The sequence below is a fragment of the Petromyzon marinus genome, chromosome 25 (genome assembly GCF_048934315.1).
Source record: "Petromyzon marinus isolate PM22_M1 ecotype Great Lakes invasive population chromosome 25, UKy_Petmar_22M1.pri1.0, whole genome shotgun sequence".
Classification (NCBI taxonomy): Eukaryota; Metazoa; Chordata; class Hyperoartia; order Petromyzontiformes; family Petromyzontidae; genus Petromyzon; species Petromyzon marinus.
In genome coordinates, this window is record NC_133691.1 from 1237855 (window position 1) to 1261206 (window position 23352).

General features: G+C 46.5%; 1 protein-coding gene across 1 annotated transcript in view; it reads left to right on the forward strand.

Annotated features, from left to right (window-relative positions):
* The first annotated feature begins 2746 nt into the window (after window positions 1-2746).
* Window positions 2747-23352, forward strand: part of LOC116946004 (FH1/FH2 domain-containing protein 3-like) — a 69919-nt gene continuing 49313 nt past the window's right edge. The window contains exons 1-3 of the mRNA XM_076069607.1: window positions 2747-3495; window positions 9369-9475; window positions 10893-10957. Of these exons, the coding sequence (XP_075925722.1) occupies window positions 3322-3495; window positions 9369-9475; window positions 10893-10957 (346 nt within the window). The 5' untranslated portion in view covers window positions 2747-3321. The remainder of the gene's footprint in view (window positions 3496-9368; window positions 9476-10892; window positions 10958-23352) is intronic.

Sequence of the window (23352 nt, forward strand, 5' to 3'; positions counted from 1 at the left end):
TATTTCTACGTGGCACAGTGACGAGTTGGGTGCAAAGTGCACACATCCACGCACACTGCAGCACAGTGTCCAATTGTTGTCATGGATCGCCCAGCGCGGCGAACAACGTACATCTTACAAGGAAGCCCAATAACTACAGAAACTGATTAAAACGTTCTCGTATTTGCATTTCACAGTGCTGCATTATTCCTCCGTCGAGTGATAGGATGGCGCTGAGCCATTGGTGCAAAGTCAATACTCCTATGACGGGGGTCAGATTATCCAGAGGATACCCAATGTTAGTACTGAAGTATACACTGTTAATAATGGAGTAATGCACATCTCTTTGTCAGGCTATTTCTGGATGACGGCCTCAGTTGAAGGGAAGGGGAAAATACCAGAGAGTGAAGAACGGAAAGCTGCGCCGTCCTGTGATGTGTTGTGCAGCCTTTTGTCAATCCACTGCAGGATGAAGGCCTCTCCACGCCGTGTTGGAAGTGTGAATCGTTTGACGATGCTCCGTCACGGTGGTCAAGTGCGTGTTGATGAAGTGGGAGGGCAGTGTCCGCTCTGCCGTCTCTCGCCACTAATGCCAGCCGTTGCCTTGGGATAAACCTTCGGTGGTCGGTAGCCGGGTTCGTGGTGCGCAAATCACGAGACCCACCACTCCTACAGGACCTCAAATCACGAGACCCACCACTCCTACAGGACCTCAAATCACGAGACCCACCACTCCTACAGGACCTCAAATCACGAGACCCACCACTCATACAGGACCTCAAATCACGAAACCCACCACTCCTACAGGACCTCAAATCACGAGACCCACCACTCCTACAGGACCTCGAATCACGAGACCCACCACTCCTACAGGACCTCAAATCACGAGACCCACCACTCCTACATGACCTCAAATCACGAGACCCACCACTCCTACTGGACCTCAAATCACGAGACCCACCACTCCTACAGGACCTCAAATCACGTGACCCACCACTCCTACAGGACCTCAAATCACGAGACCCTCCACTCCTACATGACCTTAAATCACAAGACCCACCACTCCTACAGGACCTCAAATCACGAGACCCACCACTCCTACAGAATCTCAAATCACGAGACCCACCACTCCTACAGGACCTCAAATCACGAGACCCACCACTCCTACAGGACCTCAAATCACGAGACCCACCACTCCTGCAGGACCTCAAATCACGAGACCCTCCACTCCTACAGGACCTCAAATCACGAGACCCACCACTCCTACAGGACCTCAAATCACGAGACCCACCACTCCTGCAGGACCTCAAATCACAAGACCCACCACTCCTACAGGACCTCAAATCACGAGACCCACCACTCCTACAGGACCTCAAATCACGAGACCCACCACTCCTGCAGGACCTCAAATCACGAGACCCACCACTCCTACAGAACCTCAAATCACGAGACCCACCACTCCTACAGGACCTCAAATCACGAGACCCACCACTCCTACAGGACCTCAAATCACGAGACCCACCACTCCTACAGGACCTCAAATCACGAGACCCACCACTCCTACAGGACCTCAAATCACGAGACCTAACCCTCCTACAGGACCTCAAATCACGAGACCCACCACTCCTACAGGACCTCAAATCACGAGACCCACCACTCCTACAGGACCTCAAATCACGAGACCCACCACTCCTACAGGACCTCAAATCACGAGACCCACCACTCCTACAGGACCTCAAATCACGAGACCCACCACTCCTACAGGACCTCAAATCACGAGACCCACCACTCCTACAGGACCTCAAATCACGAGACCCACCACTCCTACAGGACCTCGAATCACGAGACCCACCACTCCTACAGGACCGGATAGACAAAGACACGAAGTTGTCCCGCTGCGTAGCCTTCAACAGGTTGAAGCGGCACGTTCTTGTGAGCGAAAACCTATGAAGGCTGGCACGGCAGAACAAGACGCAGATCCCGTACGGCCTCATGCGCCTGTTGGGGCAAGTGCTGTTAGCGAGCACCTATGAATGACAACACGGCACGCGACGGGCTGGGTGGCCAGCTCCACGCTCGACCGCCTTTGTCTCCCCAGTGGCGATGTTTACATAACGGGGACGCAGACACATACAAGCACAGACACGAATGGTGGCTTTCATCCAGCCATCCGCACTGCACGACTTATTGATGTTTTAAGGCTGAGTCGACCTAGGTGAGCAGGCTCAGGACTAGTTCAGGTGCAGTATATCTCGGCCACTGATGTTAGCCGTGGTGGGTAGTGCAACAACTCAGTTGGCGACTGCCGTTTGAACAACACAAACTCAAGACGTTCGTCAATAGCTCTGCCTTAAAAGGGAGGAGCGGATGGGTGGGGGTACAATAGGGGCCGTCCATAAATGACGTCACGCACCTGGGGGGGGGGGGGGCGTCAGACATTTGTGACGATGTGTGACGAGGGGGGGGGTGAGAAATGTGACGTCACATCAAAATGCGCAACTTTAGGTAAATATAGACAACACGTTCTACTTAATTAAATATACGTTTTAATAAATGTTTTCTCCTACAACATCAGAGTGCAGCGCCACATTAAATACGCACTACAATGACAATAGTTTAAAGCGGTTTTATATATTTTTTTGGGGGGGGGGGGGCAGAGCTTTGTGACGTCATATTTGAGGGGGGTCTGACTTTTTGTGACGCCGTGACGAGGGGGGGGGCAGTCAAAATCGCGTGACGTCAATTATGGACGGCCCCAAAGTCGACGTTTCTGGCAACGACCCCCATTAATGGCACCCACACACACAGATGATGTTGCTCTTCGTGCTTTACGGAAGGCAGATCGCCCGACACAGGAAGCGAACTCACCGCTCCACCCCAACCATTCTTTATGATAATCGTGCCCATAATTATTTAGCAGGGGGGGAGGAGGAGGAAGCCGAGACTCGTTCGGCGCTTCCTACAACACACACAGCGAGAGCGCCTGCACTGCGGACGTTGTACAGACGTTGTACAGGCGTGAGTTGTTCTACGTCGTTCAAGAAGGTTCCGCAGCAGCCGGCTGCTTGTAGACACACCGCGCGTAATTGTTCATACAGAACTGCCGTAACCTGGAACGTATAGTCGGTGTAGGTTCTAAAGATAATAATGGCTCTTTAGCGAAGTTAATCACTCCCCCCCCCCCACAACAGTTGCTGCGCTCTGCCGCGCTGAACAAGTTTACAGCAACATTATTATACGCGGGGCTCCGTACAACGAACATAGACAGTACAACGTACATAGACAGTACAACGTACATAACCCCCGCCACATTGTCTATAGACACACACACCAGAGAGAGACATGGAAGATTTGGAGGAGCTGTTGTGCCGGGTGCAGTTCATAGACGACACGGACCCCTTCAACAGCACCAACTTCCCAGAGCCATCGCGGCCCCCAGACGTGCACTTCGCTCTGCACGTGGCCGTGGGCGAGCAGCTGATCGCCATCCACCGCCTCCTGCGCCCGCCGCACGAGGTGAGGAGGCGCACCGGTGACGATGCCTGGGAGTGAACATTCTCTCATGGGGGATGGCGGACAGGGTTCGTTTAACACGTAGACTTTCGCGACCAATATCATCCATAATATAGGGGGGGGTTCTATCGATCTAAGCCGATCTAGCCCAAACAAAACTTTATTGTGTCAGCAAATGTGTTTCGGGAGTTCGATGACCGAGGTTATGCTCGCCGCGACCAGACGGCTTCAGCTGAGAGAGAGACGGACGGTGCCTTGCAGTCTTGCTGATCCCCTGTAGTAAACCACTGTAGCACTCACTGACTGCTGTGGTTTACCACAGCTTATGATCCACACACTAATATTGCCCAGAGACTAACATTTCCCAGAGACTAACATTTCCCAGAGACTAACATTTCCCAGAGACTAACATTTCCCAGAGACTAACATTTCCCAGAGACTAACATTTCCCAGAGACTAACATTCCCCAGAGACTAACATTTTCCAGAGACGAATATTACCCATAGACTATCATTAGAGGCCGTCCATAAATGGACGATTTTTGACCCCCCCCCCCCCCTCGTCACACGGCGACACAAAAAGTCAGACCCCCCCCCTTAGATGACGTCACAAAGCTCTGCCCCCCCCCCCCCAAATCATATTTCCATTTTGAAAATAAAACATGCTTCAAATCATTATGAGACCTCCTTTTCTATCTACGTGGCTTTACATCAAGACCCAAAGAATATCACAGTGAATGTTCTGGGTAATATGCCAATACCGCAGGGTCCACCGTGTCTTCACAGGCAGAAACGTGACAGGAGAGGCCCAGAGGCTGAACGCTTGATATGTGGGAACATTTGCAAAACATAAACACTTTCAGAAAAGACGTGTGGGGCCTGGTGTTGGCCACATGACACTCACGCGTGCCCCGCAGGCCCTAATAGGTGCCCACTGACAGCGCTTGCCCCCCAAAACGGTGTCTGTAAAGCTACACGTGGCTGCTTTTGGTGGACATAGTACAGCCATCGCTTGGTGCTCACGCGAAAGTAATTTCTGAAGTGCAATTGTCCTGCAGAGTGGAACAGTGATGATGCCAGGCTTGTGATCTCTTGTCATTTATTGACTGCCGAGAATGTTAGCTTGGCTGTCTGGGATAAACGTCTTTCATGTTTGTTGCATTCATTCCCATTGAACAATTGCCCGAGTTACAATAATTTTGAGTCCAACCTTGCAGTTTTCTTAGATTAAATCATTGTTTTTCTCTTCGTACAATGACATTTACTTAATGAAGTAATTGGGCTTTGGCAGGACACGTCTCAAGAAGGGATTATGGCCAGTGGTCGAAGCTTATGATGAAGTGGCAACCATCGTGAGGTCCATGAGCGATGGCCTTCATCCAGCAGTGGATAGATCATGGTTGCTGCTGATAATGATTGACATGCCGTTTCAGGATTGTTCTCTAGACGGAATGTACCGTTACATGCTAGGTCTATGAAAATCCCCTTATCCACATATCTAGGAGACCTAATAAGATATACAGTGAGGGAAAAAAGTATTTGATCCCCTGCTGATGTTATACGTTTGCCCACTGACAAAGAAATGATCAGTCTATAATTTTAATGGTAGGTTTATTTGAACAGTGAGAGACAGAATAACAACAAAACAAATCCAGAAAAACGCATGTCAAAAATGTTATAAATTTATTTGCATTTTAATGAGGGAAATAAGTATTTGACCCCTCTGCAAAACATGACTTAGTACTTGGTGGCAAAACCCTTGTTGGCAATCACAGAGGTCAGACGTTTCTTGTAGTTGGCCACCAGGTTTGCACACATCTCAGGAGGGATTTTGTCCCACTCCTCTTTGCAGATCTTCTCCAAGTCATTAAGGTTTCGAGGCTGACGTTTGGCAACTCGAACCTTCAGCTCCCTCCACAGATTTTCTATGGGATCAAGGTCTGTAGACTGGCTAGGCCACTCCAGGACCTTAATGTGTTTCTTCTTGAGCCACTCCTTTGTTGCCTTGGCCGTGTGTTTATGGTCATTGTCATGCTGGAATACCCATCCACGACCCATTTTCAATGCCCTGGCTGAGGGAAGGAGGTTCTCACCCAAGATTTGACGGTACATGGCCCCGTCCATCGTCCCTTTGATGCGGTGAAGTTGTCCCTTCCCCTAAGCAGAAAAACACCCCCAAAGCATAATGTTTCCACCTCCATGTTTGATGGTGGGGATGGTGTTCTTGGGGTCATAGGCAGCATTCCTCCTCCAAACACGGCGAGTTGATTTGATGCCAAAGAGCTCCATTTTGGTCTCATCTGACCACAACACTTTCACCCAGTTGTCCTCTGAATCATTCAGATGTTCATTGGCAAACTTAAGACGGGCATGTGTATGTGCTTTCTTGAGCAGGGGGACCTTGCGGGCGCTGCAGGATTTCAGTCCTTCACGGCGTAGTGTTACCAATTGTTTTCTTGGTGACTATGGTCCCAGCTGCCTTGAGATCATTGACAAGATCCTCCCATGTAGTTGTGGGCTGATTCCTCACCGTTCTTATGATCATTGCAACTCCACGAGGTGAGATCTTGCATGGAGCCCCAGGCCGAGGGAGATTGACAGTTCTTTTGTGTTTCTTCCATTTGCGAATAATCGCACCAACTGTTGTCACCTTCTCACCAAGCTGCTTGGCAATGGTCTTGTAGCCCATTCCAGCCTTGTGTAGGTCTACAATCTTGTCCCTGACATTCTTGGAGAACTCTTTGGTCTTGGCCATGGTGGAGAGTTTGGAATCTGATTGCTTCTGTGGGCAGGTATCTTTTATACAGGTAACAAGCTGAGATTAGGAGCACTCAGACACTTGGGAGCCAGAAATCTTTCTGATTGAGACGGGGTCAAATACTTATTTCCCTCATTAAAATGCAAATCAATTTATAACATTTTTGACATGCGTTTTTCTGGATTTTTTAAATTGTTATTCTGTCTCTCACTGTTCAAATAAACCTACCATTAAAATTATAGACTGATCATTTCTTTGTCAGTGGGCAAACGTACAAAATCAGCAGGGGATCAAATACTTTTTTCCCTCACTGTATGAATAGTTGAAATAAAAGCCAGAACAGCATTTGTTTTACTCAATGGGCTAGCTACAGTTGCTGATGTAATATTTTTGTGTGGGCCACTCTAAGCAGAGCCACAGCCATATAAATGTGGAATTTCCTCGACTTGCCCAGTTTCATCAAAGGAGGGGTGAGCATTACCGCATGATTGTGTGATCATTTAAACAAGCCGGTTGCCTTTACAGTGAGGACCTTCCATCCGTGACCCATATCTGTAACGTGAGCACATTATTCTATTATTAATCCGATTATCATGAAAAGGGTTATATGACAACAACAATAATTGTTGAAGGGAATAGGGTGGACCCAGAACCGGTTCTGACATTAGCCATGGCCAGGAATGAAACTGAGACTTTCGGGTTAATTGTGCAGAGAGTTAACCACTGTGCCAACGCTCCATGCCCCAGACAGTTGTGAATTGTTTCTTCTGGAACTTGGACTTGCACCTCACCACTGGTGGATTAATAGCTATGGTGACAACCAGTTGACGCTCCTGGCGAATGCGCCATTTCTATTGGTGCACATTGCGGAGGGTGCCCATTGCAGAGTCCTTTTTTCGCGCATGTCCGAGTGTAAAAATCCTGCGCTGCACTTTTGATCAATGCTGCACAATTTCAAACAATTCCCCAATGCCATTTTATTTTATTCAGTATTCCACAAACAAAGAGCACATTTATTTCGTTATCGGTGCAGGGCAGCGCGCAGATGTTGCGAGTGCCTGATACACTACTAACCGGCCATGTGGCTCAGCAGTAGGTTTGGGGTCAAGGTTTTATTTTGGCACAGGTAAACCCCATTGGGCAATAAATGCTCAGTCCATCAATCCTGCCAGGGTTGGTGAAAAATATGTACCACGTTGTGGTGAAATCAACACTATGGTGGCAACATTTTTACTACCTCGCCGTATTTACAGGAGGTCGTGGGTTCGATACCCACACCCTGACGTTTGTATATTTGGAGTTTGGATGCGTTCCCCATGGTCGTGTGGATTTTTCTCCGGGTACTCCAGTTTTTCTTCTAAAAAAGAGCTAAATAGCTCGGTGGGCCTTAGCCATCAAAATGTGTCTCAGGGCTGTTAAAGAGGAGACGAACACTGGGCCTCATTCCTCATTGCAGCAAGAATCACTTTGACTTTAAACTGGATACACCGTTACGGCGGCGTGGCAGCCAAGTGCAGATTAATGAAAGCAATAAAACGGCAGAGGACATCCCAGTGAGTCTGCCCACCTGGGGCTTTGTTATTTGCACATCATTGCTGGATCTGTTCAGACTTGCAAGGCATCCTCACTCGAAGGATACAACGCTACGCGAAGCGATTTACACGTGGCCTCTTGTGTCGCCAAGTTATTAAAATGCAGTACCACAGCAATGCAGTACATTTGTCGTCTTGCTGCTAACTTAAAAGTAGAATTGTTCATTAATTGTACCTCCATTTGTGTTAACCGTGATAGGAAATTTAACTGGTTATGTTATACATGAGGTGCCATCCGCAGACTACTGAAGCCTATAAGCAAATTGGTCTAGGTAATATCAGAGCACCCGTCTGGGCAGTTTTCAGCAAAATGTATGAATGCTTGTCTTGACAGCTTTGCATTGCCAGCACAATAAATGTATCCCTTAGGCCTCGGATGATATGACTACCATTACCGACAGCGTTAGAACCAGGGCCACCACTGATGTAATACTATGTATGTGTGTAAAAGACAATAGGGTGCAGCAGTGCTGTCAGCCACTGCCATCCTCGCCAAGTAGAGGACTCGTTATTCGCGAGGGATACGTTCCAGAGATGCTCGTAAATAGCAAATTTTGCTGAGAATGATATTGGTCTACGAAAACCTATCTTTTTATCTAATCACTTTATCTCTCATCACATTATCACATCACATTCTCTCTCATCACTTTATCTCATCACAGCAGTGTAGAGTTTCAGATGCGATTCGCGGATGGCAAATTTGTGATTAACAAGGGAACTCCTCCGTGCACAGAGACCATCCCAGTGGGCCCTCTCATGTGTTTTTGGGGTGTACCACGTGTTGATCGGCGTGGCTTGCCAAGTTTTGCCGCGCGCTCTGCGAGCATCTTCAAGAACCGATTTCAGGGGCTCTCTCCACCGATCATGTGTCATTGCCAGCTGCTGCCGGAGAGCAAGCTACGTGTCACGCTAGCTCTTCTTCCGCTGCTGCCGCAGTAAGAGCATCGCACGAAAACGTTTGCGAGGATGAAGCCGATGGGCATCTAGAACGGGTGTTACACCAGCAGCAGCGGGCAGCACTGTTCCTCAACTTCTTGAAGAAGCTCCCAGCACGTGGAGCGAAACATCGGACATCATGCTGAACTAAACGTGTTACAACCTGAAAACGCATCGGAGGACGGGAGAGTAGAACTCCAAAACCTATACAGAGCCAGCCGGTTCTACTTGGTGCTCATGTTGAGTGTTTGGCGATGAATGTGGCTTTACATTATCTCGTGGTAAATTTTGATTGCGACCTCTGCTTAAAGAATACTTTGCACACAACGCCTGCAAACCTTTTTGGAGGCAAGGCAAAAGGTACCACGTCGTCAATGACGTCACTTCCGAGCGAATTCCGGGATGCACTGGAGTACCCTGAATTCAAAGTCGGGCTGCCCAACCCAGAATGCAGTTGTTGTGTGGACAACACGGACCCACACAACAGCTTGAACGCCTCCTCCCCCGCCCGGCACCTGTAGAGGTGCGTGTGGACGCAGCGTAATACCGTCGTGGGGTTGCCGTGTGTGGGTGTGTGTTTGTGTTTTACAGCTGGACGACTGTGCCCTGCAGCTTTCACACTGGTCCATGTACCTGGATCCCGAATGCACGTTGGCCGAGCAGATTGAGGACCTCGATGGCTTCCAAGAACAAAATGGGTGGGTGGTGCTGCTGCTGTTGTTGCTGCTTATACTGCCGCTGTTTCCTCTCACCTCCTAGCACTCCTCCCCTCTGACTCGCTTCCATTGTCCCTCCATCTCCTCTCCCACTGCGCCTTAACAACCATTGCCTGCTAAGCCCCCCCCCCCCACCCCACTCTGCATTCCCAGTACCCACCCACACATCACTTGTGTCCTCCTCATTCCTTGTGCCCTTCAGGTTCTCGTGCCTTCTGCAATGCACGCACTTGAACCTTCGCTGGCCTTGATCAAAGCGTCTACTTGAGCCCATTGCCTGCCCGGCACATACTTGGAGACCCGCACTTGTCCAGCCACGCAGAAAAATATCCTACCCTTCGTTTTGTTGTTGCCGGTAGAATATTTACGGATTGCCAAAGCTAGAAAATAAAAAAGTGCTAAATGTCATTTTTGATACAGAGTAAATGCGTGCCAGAGCAGATTCCAGTCACTCAGTGCGAATGTTGTGAAGGGCTTTTTGTTCATAGGTCTTGCGGGTGAGGTCATAGCCTTGTCGAACTTCCATTTACAAGTACATCGGGTTTGCTGTCTTGTTGTAAAGTTAGCACTTCGATTTTCATGATCTGATGGAAACACAAAGCGATTCCCTGCTCAGGTGGTGCTCATTTCCTGTTTACAGCCACGAGCCAGCCAGTGGTGATAACTCTTATGTTGTTATAGGGTGGTAGGGAATGATGAAAGCTCTCCTATCCACAAAATCTTACAAAGTTTTTATTGACTCCAGAGGGAAGATGGGCGGCATCAACCCCTTCTAACCAGGATTTGGCCTCGCAACCTTCTTACCATTTTGAGCGGCTCACTCTGTGGCTGAGCCACTTGATGGGATCGTGTTATGGTGCCTATCTAGTCTTGCTTTAGCATTACTTGCATTTGGTAAAAACGAGCACGCGACGTTCGTACCCGGCACACAAATGACGTGCAGTGCCGAACGAACTCTTCTCTATCATAAATGCTCCATGGTACTGAGTATATAAACTCAAACGCAATTCCCTGCTGCGTTGTGCGCGTGTGTTTGTGTGTGTGCAATAAAACCTGATGGGGTTTTTTTTTCCATTACAGTGCCCCTGCACTGGTATTTAAGTGGTTGGCATTTCGAGAAAAAAACGTGGGATTTTTTTTCACTCTGACATTTACAAATCTCTAAATAGATTATGCTCAGTGATCAGTAAAATAAATGTTTTACTACGGGGTGAAATACAAATATGCCTGTTTTATCACACTGTTAAACAAAGATAATTTGACGTGCACCGACTCAAACGGCTTCAGACTTTTGTTTTGACGTCGACTCATCCGATCTTCATCATTACGGCGAACCAAAATTGAACATGTGTGTCAAGTGAAAGTACTGTCATCCCCTTGCTCTCTCTCTCCTCTACAGGAAGGTGAAAAAGCACACTGTTATCCTGCGCACCAAGCTGTCAGTCCGTGTGCACGCCTGCATCGGTAAGTGCACAACATTTTGTTTTGCCATTTACTTACAAAAATTGTACAAAAACACGGGGGAATTACTTTGAGAACAAACAACATAATTTCAATTCGAGAGCACTTTGCTTCTTCTCCAGGTCGTGTGTCCAGGATGATACTTGAGTGATTTTATTCCTGCGGTCTTTGACTCCTTTGGCGCCGTCAACAATGCAGAGTGGAGTAGTTGGCCATGAGTGCTTGCTCCGTGTTTTTGCTCATTTGCTCCTTCTCCACAAATGGTCAGGAATGTTTTTTACGTCCCTAACTGGGTTATTTTGCGATTGCCGCAAGTGATGTTGGCAGCATCAGCATTTTCCTTTTTTTTTTCTTTCACGAGATGCAAAGGAATCCGGCTGATGCATGGAGCACGCGCGTAGAAGTCATTGTTAACGGATAATGAATTCGACACTTGGTTGTTCGCACGCGGGGAACTCTTGGTCCCGTCGTGAACAATTTCAAAAGTTTTTCACGTGGAGGAGCAGCGGAAGCAGCAGCAGCGGGAGTTTGGAAACAAGGTTTGTTACGTTAGTAACATCCGTGCCTGGAAATTAAGAAACTGCTCGTATGAAAATAGCCTGTGACTAAATCATCTGCAGTGCGCCCGATTTTGCCAGATTTTGGAAGCTAAGCAGGGCTTGGACCTGGATAGTGCTCGGATGGGCAACCACCACCACCACGCATGCGAAGGGGCAGCGCAGGCAAATCCCACGTTTGAACTGTGTTTCTATGCTGCCTACCTTCACTAACGCTCACTAGCCAGTGTGGTGAAGTACAGTCCAAGTCAAACAACCCCCATAACCTTACACGGAAGAGGTAGGCCCTCGTCCCGTGGCGGGTTGACGAAAGGGCTGTAACGTGTACACGGGATGAAAGTCGCCTGCAGGGAGACGTCACGTCTTTTGTTTGCGTGAACTGCGGCCCACCTTTTACGGCGCTTGCCATATTGGTGTCTCTCTCTCTGAAGCTTGCAATATTGGTGTCTCTCTCTCTCAAGCTTGTAATATTGGTGTCTCTCTCTCTCAAGCTTGCAATATTGGTGTCTCTCTCTCTCTCAAGCTTGCAATATTGGTGTCTCTCTCTCTCTCAAGCTTGCCATATTGGTGTCTCTCTCTCTCAAGCTTGCAATATTGGTGTCTCTCTCTCTCTCAAGCTTGCCATATTGGTGTCTCTCTCTCTCTCAAGCTTGCAATATTGGTTTCTCTCTCTCTCAAGCTTGCCATATTGGTGTCTCTCTCTCAAGCTGTAACAGGAAACGTGGGTTGGGCTCCCTTGATGGCTGTCCACCACGATAACAACGCAAGCCAAACCGCAGGCGAGGGCCGGCCACTGCATACTGCCGCTGCATGAGAGACAGTCATTGCCACGCTGTGTAATTCAACCCGCATGCAAATGCACCCGGTGTCTGATCAGGCGGCTGAAGAGGCACCAAGGTTGTTGTAATGTGTCGAGCTTATTTGGTGTTTAGTTTACATACGTAGCGTTGCCGCGTAAAGCGGCTTACGTTCTAGAAACGTTGGGAGAGGTTTGTTCAACGAAAAGTTAGCCCCTGATATTTTGAGACGTTTTTGAATGCCTCAGAGTTTGCATTGTTGGCCGAGCGTGGCGATGACAAAAGAAACCAGAACCAAAATGGAAAGCGTTTTTTTTCAGCTCTGAACCCAAGTTTCATTCATGCCCGACAGTGCTGTGATGCAGACCTATGTGGTCAACCTTATTTATTTATTTAACATACACTTAATATTTGTAATAAAATAATAAATAAACAAACAACCGTTTTTTTATATCATATTTTAGCCCCACCAGCCTCTGGGCCTCTCCTGTCACGTTTCTGCCTGTGAAGACACGGTGGACCCTGCGGTACTGGCATATTACCCAGAACATTCACTGATTTTCTTTGGGTCTTGATGTAAAGCCACGTAGAAAAAATAATCAAAATAATAACAATATCACAACGTTTCGATCGCAACACAAGCGATCGGCCTTACAATGCAACGATCCATCTTGCCCCTCTGCACACCAGCTGGTTTCATCACTCCCATTCCCACGGTGGATCTTTTAGTCTATCGTCTCCTCTCGAAACTCATCTATCTCGCGACGTGTCCTGCTCAAGCCCGCCTCCGATGAGCACGGTTGGCTACGTACGGTGCGAAATAAGTTCCACATACATCCTACATACTTTAATTAATAAAGGCATCATTGGATCTGAAAGTTTTACCCTCTCCATGAAGCAATGTAATGCTTATAAATAAACCAAACAAAAGTCAATGTAGGCCCTCCAGACATTGCTGTGCAGGAGGATTTATAGAGGAGGCAAACCCTGGAGTGGTTTTGATTGCCCGAGCCTCATCAGCAGTGGCAGATCTGTTTGTTTGTACACGTGTTTAATACATATATACACGTGTTTAATACATATATACACGTGTTTAATACATATGTGTCCTCCAGACAGTCTCGTCCCTTCACCTGATGAAGGCCGCTTGTGTTGTGGCCGAAACGTCGTGAGAATTTTATTGCGTTATTTTATTTTATCAATTTATTATTTTATTCTCATTCTACGTGACTTTACCGAAAGAACCAAAGAACTATAGTTCTGTTTAAATAACATTGAAATCGGGCATTCGCAATTATTGTTTTGTTAAATCATGATGAAGCTAATATGATAGCATTTAAATATCCATCGTTACATTGCAGTGTCTTGATTTTATTTTATAAGGGTCATGTAATTTGTCGTTCTGCCCAGTGCCACTGAAGAATTGTTGAAATTCGATCAGAGGGCTCTGCTTTGTGGCAGAAAATGACCGCTTTAGCCAAACTGAGCCAGCATGTGAAACGAGAGAGATGCCAGCATCCCCCTCCTAAAGGGAGGTGGATGCTTGCATTTTGCAGCATTACTTTTGTTTTGCCTGTTCGCACAAAGATCCAGTTCAACTCGATTTCTTTCAGACGCTGCCACGCCATACTTGTTAGACCACTGGACTAGCGATCCAGAAGTTTCCGGTTCGATTCGGTTTCCCTTGAAACGATGGCGTAAGTTTATTAACCCCCCCACCCATCCCATCTCCGTCTGGTGAAGGCCCTTTCATCGACAGTGGTGTATCCCAGTTATTGCAGGGCTACGTCTTTACCTTTTTTAAACACTCGCCCAAACACCTCTTCATTTGCAGGGATACGTACGGGCGTATTCTTTTGAACAGAAGAAGAAAAGCAATTGTGATTGCATTGCTGTGTTAAAAAAGAAAACCGCCCTCAGGGAATCCAGGCTGCAGCAGCCTATTGGGAGATGGCTGTATTTATGCCTTTGATTTAACGAGAACCTTCGCTTTTGGCGCAGGCTTGTGAGGAAATGTAATTGAAGGCACCTGGTCTGTAATTACTGCTGCCGTTTCAAAGAGTTCCATGCGAGGGCTGGAGGAGAGAGGGCCACTGGGCTGTCCAAACACTGAGCTGTAATTTGTGTTTGTTTTTTTCTCTCTCTCGTGCAACGTTTCATTAATGCATGACTTTTAATGGGCAAAACAATACTCCTAAAGAAATTACTTTCGATCAAACATTTTTGTTCAAAGCCACAGCAATACATGTACCATTTATGTTGGCCACTGGCTATTCAACAATTAATCGTCTCCCAGACCCCCACCCTGGAGATGTGATGAATTGTCATTATTCAGAGGCCTGATTCAACTTGTTTCACTCCTGTTTGCCTTGTTTATATTCTTCTGCCTCTTTTAGAGTTTTGTTTGCGCCACAAGTATAAATTAAATATCAGCAACATTAGCATATAATGTTCATACTATGTATTTGCATAATACATTTTCACAAACACACATGGCCTAGTAATATAATACAGTAGAATATTTTCCAAATGATTCATGAATGCATCTTTATATAGCAGTGGAACGATGCATATATTTATCATTGGGTATTGATTATTAATCTCGTTATACCTGCATAGCATCCCAACTGTGTAAGAGTCGATGTTTCTTACACCCGTGTACGTTGCACCAAATGAATTCATGCCACCTCTGCAGCCACTAGAGGTGCTACCAGTAGTTGCAATATTACAAAATAGTAATTGAATCTGGCATCAAATGGTGACTGAAGCTAGACAATTAATTGACTCGTGGAGTTGGGTGTAGTGCGGGAGGGAAGTTAATTGTGTCGGACAACTCACAGAAATGTGTCAAATGTAATTTCTTCAAAGCAAATTGAACAAATGTGAAATTAATTCTTCCACTCCTGCTTACATGCATATTGGCACCGAAACAAACACTGTATTCCAAATCAAAAGAGCACATCGTTGGAATAAACCAGGTGAAAACAATGTTGACAATTACTGTGTTGTAGCTAAAGCCCTGAAAACAGGAGCTTTGGATATATGCGAGCTGTTTGTCTTGCCGAACGCTGTTGGAGACTTGTCTGGCTGGTTTAACTCGTCTGGTTGTATGCCAGCCATGCAGCCACATTGAAGGTCACTTTTTTTGTAACTGAATAACAGTGGTGGAATTTGTGCTCGGGGTGGATGGTTTCTGTTCAGCTTTATGAGGAGCAGCACATTTGCACGAGCTATAAAGAGATGCTTGCCAAATCCACGGACTTAGAGGGTGCAAAGGCACTAATACCGCATTTGCACGGAAAGACCCGACGATTTCGGCAGTATAAAATTAGTTGTTCTGCGGTCTTGCCAACCATCACCAACTCCCCACTTGGGGAAATATTTCCCTCATGGCCCTCGTGCGTCCAGCGGCGGATTGACAGAATCAGGCTAGATTAATAAAACGTATTCATATGAAGATGTATTGTGAGTACATAGATCCAAAAATACAAGCATACACAGGAAAATACAAGCTTACAATTATGCGCGGCACAGTAATCTGATCGCCATTTATCGGTGACAGCTGTAGGATCCGCAAGAACTCCCCTATTATCCACGACCCTATTTCTTCCTATTATCTGTGGTCACCTGCGATTTTACCCAAAATGAATAACGAAGCGGCTTCATAATCACAATTTTCTATGCGGATGAGAGTGGTAACGTGGCAATTTAATGTTATTATCCACTTGTTTTCTGCAAAAAAAATTACCAGCAGAGATAAGAGGAGTAAAATAAAACTGTTAAAAATATTTTAGTTTTACCAGGTAAGGCCCCCTGTGCTATGTAGCTCTTTTTCAAAAGTGACCTGGCCACAAATGACACATCAACAAAGTGGCTTATCGTGTGGAAATTTATAGCAGCTAAATGCTGTGGAGGGAAAAAACTGGATGACCCGGAGAACAATCAACGCGATCACGGGGAGAACATGCAAACTCCAAATATACAGGCGTCAGGGTCAGGATCGAACCTACGGCCTCGTGTGTGCCAGGCGAGGCAGTTCACATCTCGTCACCGTGGTGCCCCCTTCACTCTGCAGGCAATAGGATCCATGCCATTGTTACCCAACATGACCGCTTTTATTCATGAATTAACATCTATATGTATCAAATAGTACTTGTAAGAAACAATGTGTATTCTATTAGCGTATGCGTTGCATGTTACTGGTTCACTTTGACTCGTGCAGCCACAAGAGGCTGCTATATTTATCGCATTGTCAAAAAATAAATAGCACATACTTGAATCGAATTGCGGCCCTGAATTGCGACGGTTTATTAAATCGTGGATGCGCTGTAAATCCTCGCTCGCCTTGATGCACAGCCTGGACTATAATATGCGTGTGTGCTTTAATGAACTAAAACGATTGAGTAACCTTACACGGACAAATACGAATGGCAAACGCTGAAACACAACCGGTCAAAGCACCGTTAAAAAGGACGGAGCGTCAACTTACAAATTCCAAGTTGTTCCCTCGCAGGAGAATAACCAGAGTAAAAATAGACGACCACAACAACAACAGCGAAAACAACGGCGAACCCCAACAAGATGCGGTGAAACAACAGGCATTCCGGACACGAAGGGGGGGTCGCCCATTGTGTGTTCGTGCTCGGGGGGGGGAAGAGAAACAGGAACACGTTTTTGTACGCGCTCCCACCACTCAAAATCTGCTGCTTAGCAGCTCTCCGTCATTCGTTCATGCCTCTGCGATGTTGAATTCTTGTCGAGTGTCAAAATTACTTAGGGCCCTTTGCCAATACGCCTGCCCGATGAACGCCTCCGCGCGGTGTGTCAGTCAGTCATGGGGAGTTTTTTTGACCATGCTTCACCATGCTGGGTAGGTTCATACGGGTTGGCGAAGTGAGGGGGGGGGGGAGGCCAGGAGTGTTTCGGTTACCGCTCGCCACTGATGTTAGCCGTGGCCAGGAATCGAATTCAGGTTGCCGAGTTAATCGCGCAATGCACTACCCCCTGTGCCACTGCTCCAAACCACCGATGTGTTTGAACGCAGAGGAGAGAATGGTGCGGCGTTTTTAATTTTTCTGCCGTGCCTGCATTTGAATGTGGCATTAGTTTGTATAATGGGGCAGATTAGCTGGAAAGCGAATTGTGTTGATGAGCCGTTGTGATGGGGTTTTCTCATCCTTTACAGATGTGGCTTTTCAAACAGGAAGGAGCCACACCTGCTCTACACAAATACACACGCCTGTAAACATTGTATGCATTGTGTAAAGTTATCTTTAGAAGGGTTGGAGCATTTAGCCAGGGCTGCAAAGATCCTGAATTGAGAGCCAGATAGACACCTATTATTATTAACCAGGTTCTACAAGTGTCTTGAGTTGATCGAGTTGATTACAGCCCCGTCACAGATGACTGCTCACAAAACAGTCATTGTTTCACTCAATTTGCCTGACTCCAGCTCTTTATGGTTAATTATGGTCTGATTGCCACGCAGCTATAAACCATCTTTGCAGTGAATTTAAAGTGGTGCCCTGAGTGTGGGTGAGTCGGCCTTCTTGAAGTGTCTGCGGAAATTAGACCTGTGACATCATCTGAGTGATGCACTGCTAAGCTGCAGAGTTCCGAATGGAAAATGTTTGATTGAGCTCGTGCAATGGGAATGAATCTCACCCAGAGTGGCACAATGTGGACGTGCAGAATCAACGCCTCATTCGAGACCCAAACATCGCACCTCTTTGCTTTGACGTTACTCTAAGACACTGCTATACCATCAACCACATCAGAACACCTCATGCGTAAATGAAAATTAATGGCAAGCCGCAGTGTGGCTGTGCAACCCAAAGTATGGACCGTGAAGTTAGCCACTGTAGTCTGTGCGCCTTCAATGGAGAAACGGCAAAGCTACACGAACTCTCTCCCAAAGCCCTCTCCTGGCGAGCAGACCTCAACATTGACATTTACCTCTGGAACATATTGCCATGCGTGATATTAGAATGTAAATCTGCTAGGGAACATCTTTTTGTTAAAATGCCAATATGTTGTCAATGATGTCATCGCATATTGGTTTGTCATGCGCCACACCATCAACACTGGGCACACGAGTGCACCAAACGGACATTTGGTGCAAACGAGTGCGTCATCAGCATCGTCGTCATCATCGTCATCTCGTTAATATTCATACAGTGCCTCCCATGCAGTACATCTCGGCGCCAGGACAAACGTGGTATTTGAGATAATTACTCGGGAAGGAATTGGATGGATCGTTCCGTCGCAAGATAATGAGAGGTGGCGGTGGTGTGGATGATGCCTTCATCCAGCAGTGGATTGATCATGGCTGATGATGATTACAATGACTTAGTAGACCAAATACAATGTTCAAAAACAGTGCGGTATAGACAATATGTACAACAAACGAGTGTAAATTAAAATAGAAACCCGAAAATTGTTTGGGGACTACTCTCGTCCTCGAGGCATCCCAACTCTTTGCGTGTGCACTGAGCACACTCCGTTTGACATGTATATATGCACACACATGACCGATGACTCTGCCCGTTTTCTGTGGCCATTTGAATTTCCATGCGCAGGCTAGAGTGAGCGGAAGTCTTTTTTTTCCCCCTCCTGCCCGAGTGAATGGGATTAATGGAAATGGATTCCATGATCCTTCGTTTTCCGCTGTGGTTCACTTCATGCTTCGGTGCGGCGTCTCGGTTTGGAATTTGGGCCGAGAGTGAAGCGATGGCATGGGCTCGTGGCGTCGTGCCGAGTGCCACGTTTTTCAGAAGGTGCTGCATCAGCATGGCGTTGTCTCCTTAAGCATTCTCTTTAATTGCAGTTTGAGGGCTCGTACACCTGCACGGGTGCGTGCGTTGTGAATGCAAAGCGTTTCAAACCATCGTGGAGCTCATTTAATTTGATGTCTTATAAAAAAAAAAATATCTATGTGTTCTCAAAGTTACGTTGCGTTTATAATTGTGAAGCATTCAGGCTTTCTTATACAAGTGGACAAATATCGTTATAATCGTCTTTGCGATTGTTGATTGCTGTTTTATGCATGGAGGTGTTCTATTAATAATCTTTCATTCCAAGACACTGACACGAAGTGACCTTTATGTGTGAATAACATCACATGCTTTTTTTATTATATCCTTTGGATGGTGACACACCTTGGTGATACCCTGTCGGACTTGCCAGGCGGGGTGGCAGTCAAACCATCAGCGCTGTCCAAATTGTCATCTACGGCAGTCGTGCTGGCCAACTGGGCCACACAGCAAGCTCAACAGAGACGTTGATTGTTATACCCGCACAAATATGCTTGGTGTGCACGCGCGCACGGACAGGCGGCAGCCCCCGGCACATCGGCCACTGGGCTGACGTAGAACGCAGAAGTCTCGGGCGAAGCAAGGTGTGACGGGCATATCAACCGCGGGCGCGTCTTTCATCGTCAGGAGGGACGTGCCGCCGTAATGCACGCGGCGGCACGAGATGAGTCTCCGACGCCACCTCGCTCGGCACAAATCGAAAAAACATTCCGCGCGGGCTTGCCAAAAGAGTCACCAGACCGCAGTGAAACCAAGCGAGTCATGTGAATACATTCGCCGCTTGATGGAATTCTCTTTTGAAAAATGTTTTTTTGTTTCAAGTCGTATCTGCCCAGAGAACAAACCTAATTGTGACTCACGACATCTTCCAAGCGTAACTGTACTTTAATTTTTTAACTGGCTCCTCATTTCATCTAATTGATCTAAGATGCCGAGTAAATCACGCGTTTATGCATATGCGCGCACGTGTGCTGTATATGAAATGTATTAGAATGCTGTGTGGAGTGGTCACATAGTTGGGTGGCTCCCTATACAATGATCATGGCCACCTGAGTTTTATTCCAGGCTGTGTCTAACATCAGAGGCAAGTGATATGTGAACTGGTCCTGAACGCCCGCTTCGCTAACCCGCACTGATCAGCGTGGTGAAGTATGGTCAAACGACCCCGAGTCAACGAGACGGCGGCATGGGGAGGCCTTCATTCAGAAGTGGATTTAAAAATGGTTGCAAATTATTATTATTGTGTTGCGAACACTGCTCTCTGCTAAACTGTGTATGAAACATCTATAAACTGTATTATTTTTTTCGGGATTCCTTAATAGATATTTAAACTGAAGGATAGACCACAAATACAGGCAAATGTATTTAACTTTTTACAGCATTGTGACCTTGACCTTTGCCATGTTGGCATGCATGGAACAATATCAATAATCTTCAGCCTTTTGTCAATCCCCTGCTGAATAAAAGGCATCACTTCCATCCTAGAATTCCCAGATGAGATGTGCAATCCTTCAAAATGCTGTTAAGATAGGCCAAATGATTACATAGCTATGGACACAGGCACACAGAAGGGTAATTCCTCATTCCCCGTGGCCTTTGGTGGCTAATCCACTGCCAATAATCATTTATAATAAACAAACATCTTAATCAGCCCAAGCATTATATATTTATTTAATAGAGTACAGCATTTGTATATAATCCAATCACCATCAACCGCGATCAATCCACTGCTAGATGAAGGCTTTCCCGAGCCATCGCCATCTCTCACAGCCTCGCGATGTAACAACCGGCGCACGGTTGGCTACGCACCTACGATTATCGCGGTTGGGTACATAACGTGCAAGATAAGTTGAACATACATACAACAATCCATCTAGCTTCTGCACGAAGTCGTATTGTATCGCTCCATCTCCATGGCGGACGTGTTCTCGGATGCATTCCCTCCGAAAGAAGTGTATTACTTCGTGCTCACTTTTAAAAAGGGTGTTTTGTAAATTGAACTCAAAGCAAAAGCGCAGCATGTCTGCGAAGAGTGCTGATAATTTCTCAGGAATGCTTGATATTGCTGTGCTGTTAGGTTAAATCAGACTTTGCAAATCAATGTGTCACTTTAATAGCACTGGAGCATGAGTACAGGGTAAGGTTACAAGTGTATCCTGTGCAGGAGCGTACGTTTCAAATGAAAAACATTGACACCACATCACTCGGGGTCTGTCTACTGCTGTTTGTGGTACCTGCGGTAGTTGTAGCGGTTAGCGCCGCTGTGCTATGAACACAGCGACCCAAGTTCGATTCCTGCTCATGGCCAACACCAGTGACGAGTATCTGAACCGGTCCTGGCCCTCCCCTAGCTCGGCTCAGCCTCCAATAAGTACCTGATGCGGTGTGTAAACATCGCCACTAGGTAGACTAAGGCGGCCGGGCGTGGTGTTGGCCACCCACCCCGTTGTTGTGCCGTGCCGGCCTTCATAGGTGCTCGCTAACAGCACTTGCCCTAACAGTCTGTTTAGGTTATATAGGGGACTCTTTGTCTTGTAGTATTATAGTGTTATACAGCCCCATTTCAGTCAATTCCTGGATAAGGGCTCCCCATGCTTTGTTGGCCATGAGGGCTTTTGACCATACCTCACCATGCTGGTCAGTGTAGGTTAGCAAAGTTGGAGGAGGGGGGGCAGTACTTGTTAAGATATCTCGCCAGTGATGTTCGCCGTGGTGGGGAATTAAACTATTGTGCCACTGCTCCAAACCACCAATGCATATTAACGGAAAGCAGAGGATGATGCGCTATTTGGGTGAGGATCCACCATATGGTTAATACTGCAATATTGTTTTTAAATTAGGTCATACTTCGTCATGCTGGTCAGAGAGGGTTGGTGAAGGGTCTTCCCAGCATGGCTTCAGATATCACCCTGCACTAATGTTAGCTGTGGCCAGAAATCACATTAGTTTTTTAACATTCAGATACCACTCAGCACTGATGCTATAGCTGGTACCAGGAATCAAATTCAGGTCACCAGGTTCATTCTGCGGTGTGCTAACAACGACTCTGCTATTGCTGCCCTATATTTACACTTTATAATACATTATAATTATCATAAAATAATAATAAAATTGCAATATATGTAAAAATTATACGTGATAATTTATTGTTACACTGTCACTGTTGCAAGCAGGAAGAAATGTATCTGAAAATATCATGTGTTATTTACATAACATAAAGAGAAGTCATGGGAATTGCAAACTGACACGGTAATGTTGGTGTTTAAAGTCCGAATGATCCAGTTTGGCTGATAAGCGTAAGTGAATGCAGCTGTGTAGTGTGTACCAACGATGACTATTCGCCGTGTGATGTCACCCTGGATGGGAGAGCGAGCTTGGAGTGTAGATTCAAGTGAAGCGAGATACATTGATTCTTCAGCTGAAATCTTCTGCTCGCAGTACGTGCGGTCAAATTGCGTGCATGATAGTTCATCGATGACTTTGTACGAATGCAAATTTTAACGAATGACGTGCCCTCTGATGTGCTGTACGGGGTTTTCCACGCGTTGCTCATGAACGGAAGTGAACAACTTCAGGAACAATTCTGTTCCTGAAGAAGCTCCCAGTACGTGGAGTGAAACGACGGACGTCATGCCTCATGCTGAAAGAACCCCTCTGAGAGCTGTGGAGAGCACAGATTTGTTTTTTAAAACCTCCCGAGTTAAATGCTTTGCGAATGTTACCTTTAGACTTATGGTGTAGACAACTGTACGAACTAGACAGTCATAACGAGATCAAACTAATTATAAATTTTCAAATTCAGTTGTTACTCGTTCATTACAGTTAATTGAATTGCGTCAATACGTCCTGGGGATTGGACTATTCATGGAAAGAAGTAACCAGCCACACACATTGGTGTGAGGCTGTCCAGTTTGTACAGTTTTTGGCGACTTGTGTTTTTCCAAAAATACTGGCTCTGAAATTTATGTAAGTTGAACTTCTTTCGCACCGTACGTAGCCAACCGTGCTCATCGGATGTGCAGGGAAAGGACAGCAAGCTAAACACAAAAAGCAGTTCTTAAGAAATGAGTTTGCAATCTAGATGATTTGAAAGTGCATAGCTCCAGCAGCTTTCAAATATCGGAAGGAAGAGCGTTCCAGACGGCCGCAGAAACGCATCTGAAAGCGAGTGATGCGGTGAACATCTTTGTTTGATGGTTAGCCAAAAGGAGCTGCGAAATCAAGTAAAAAAA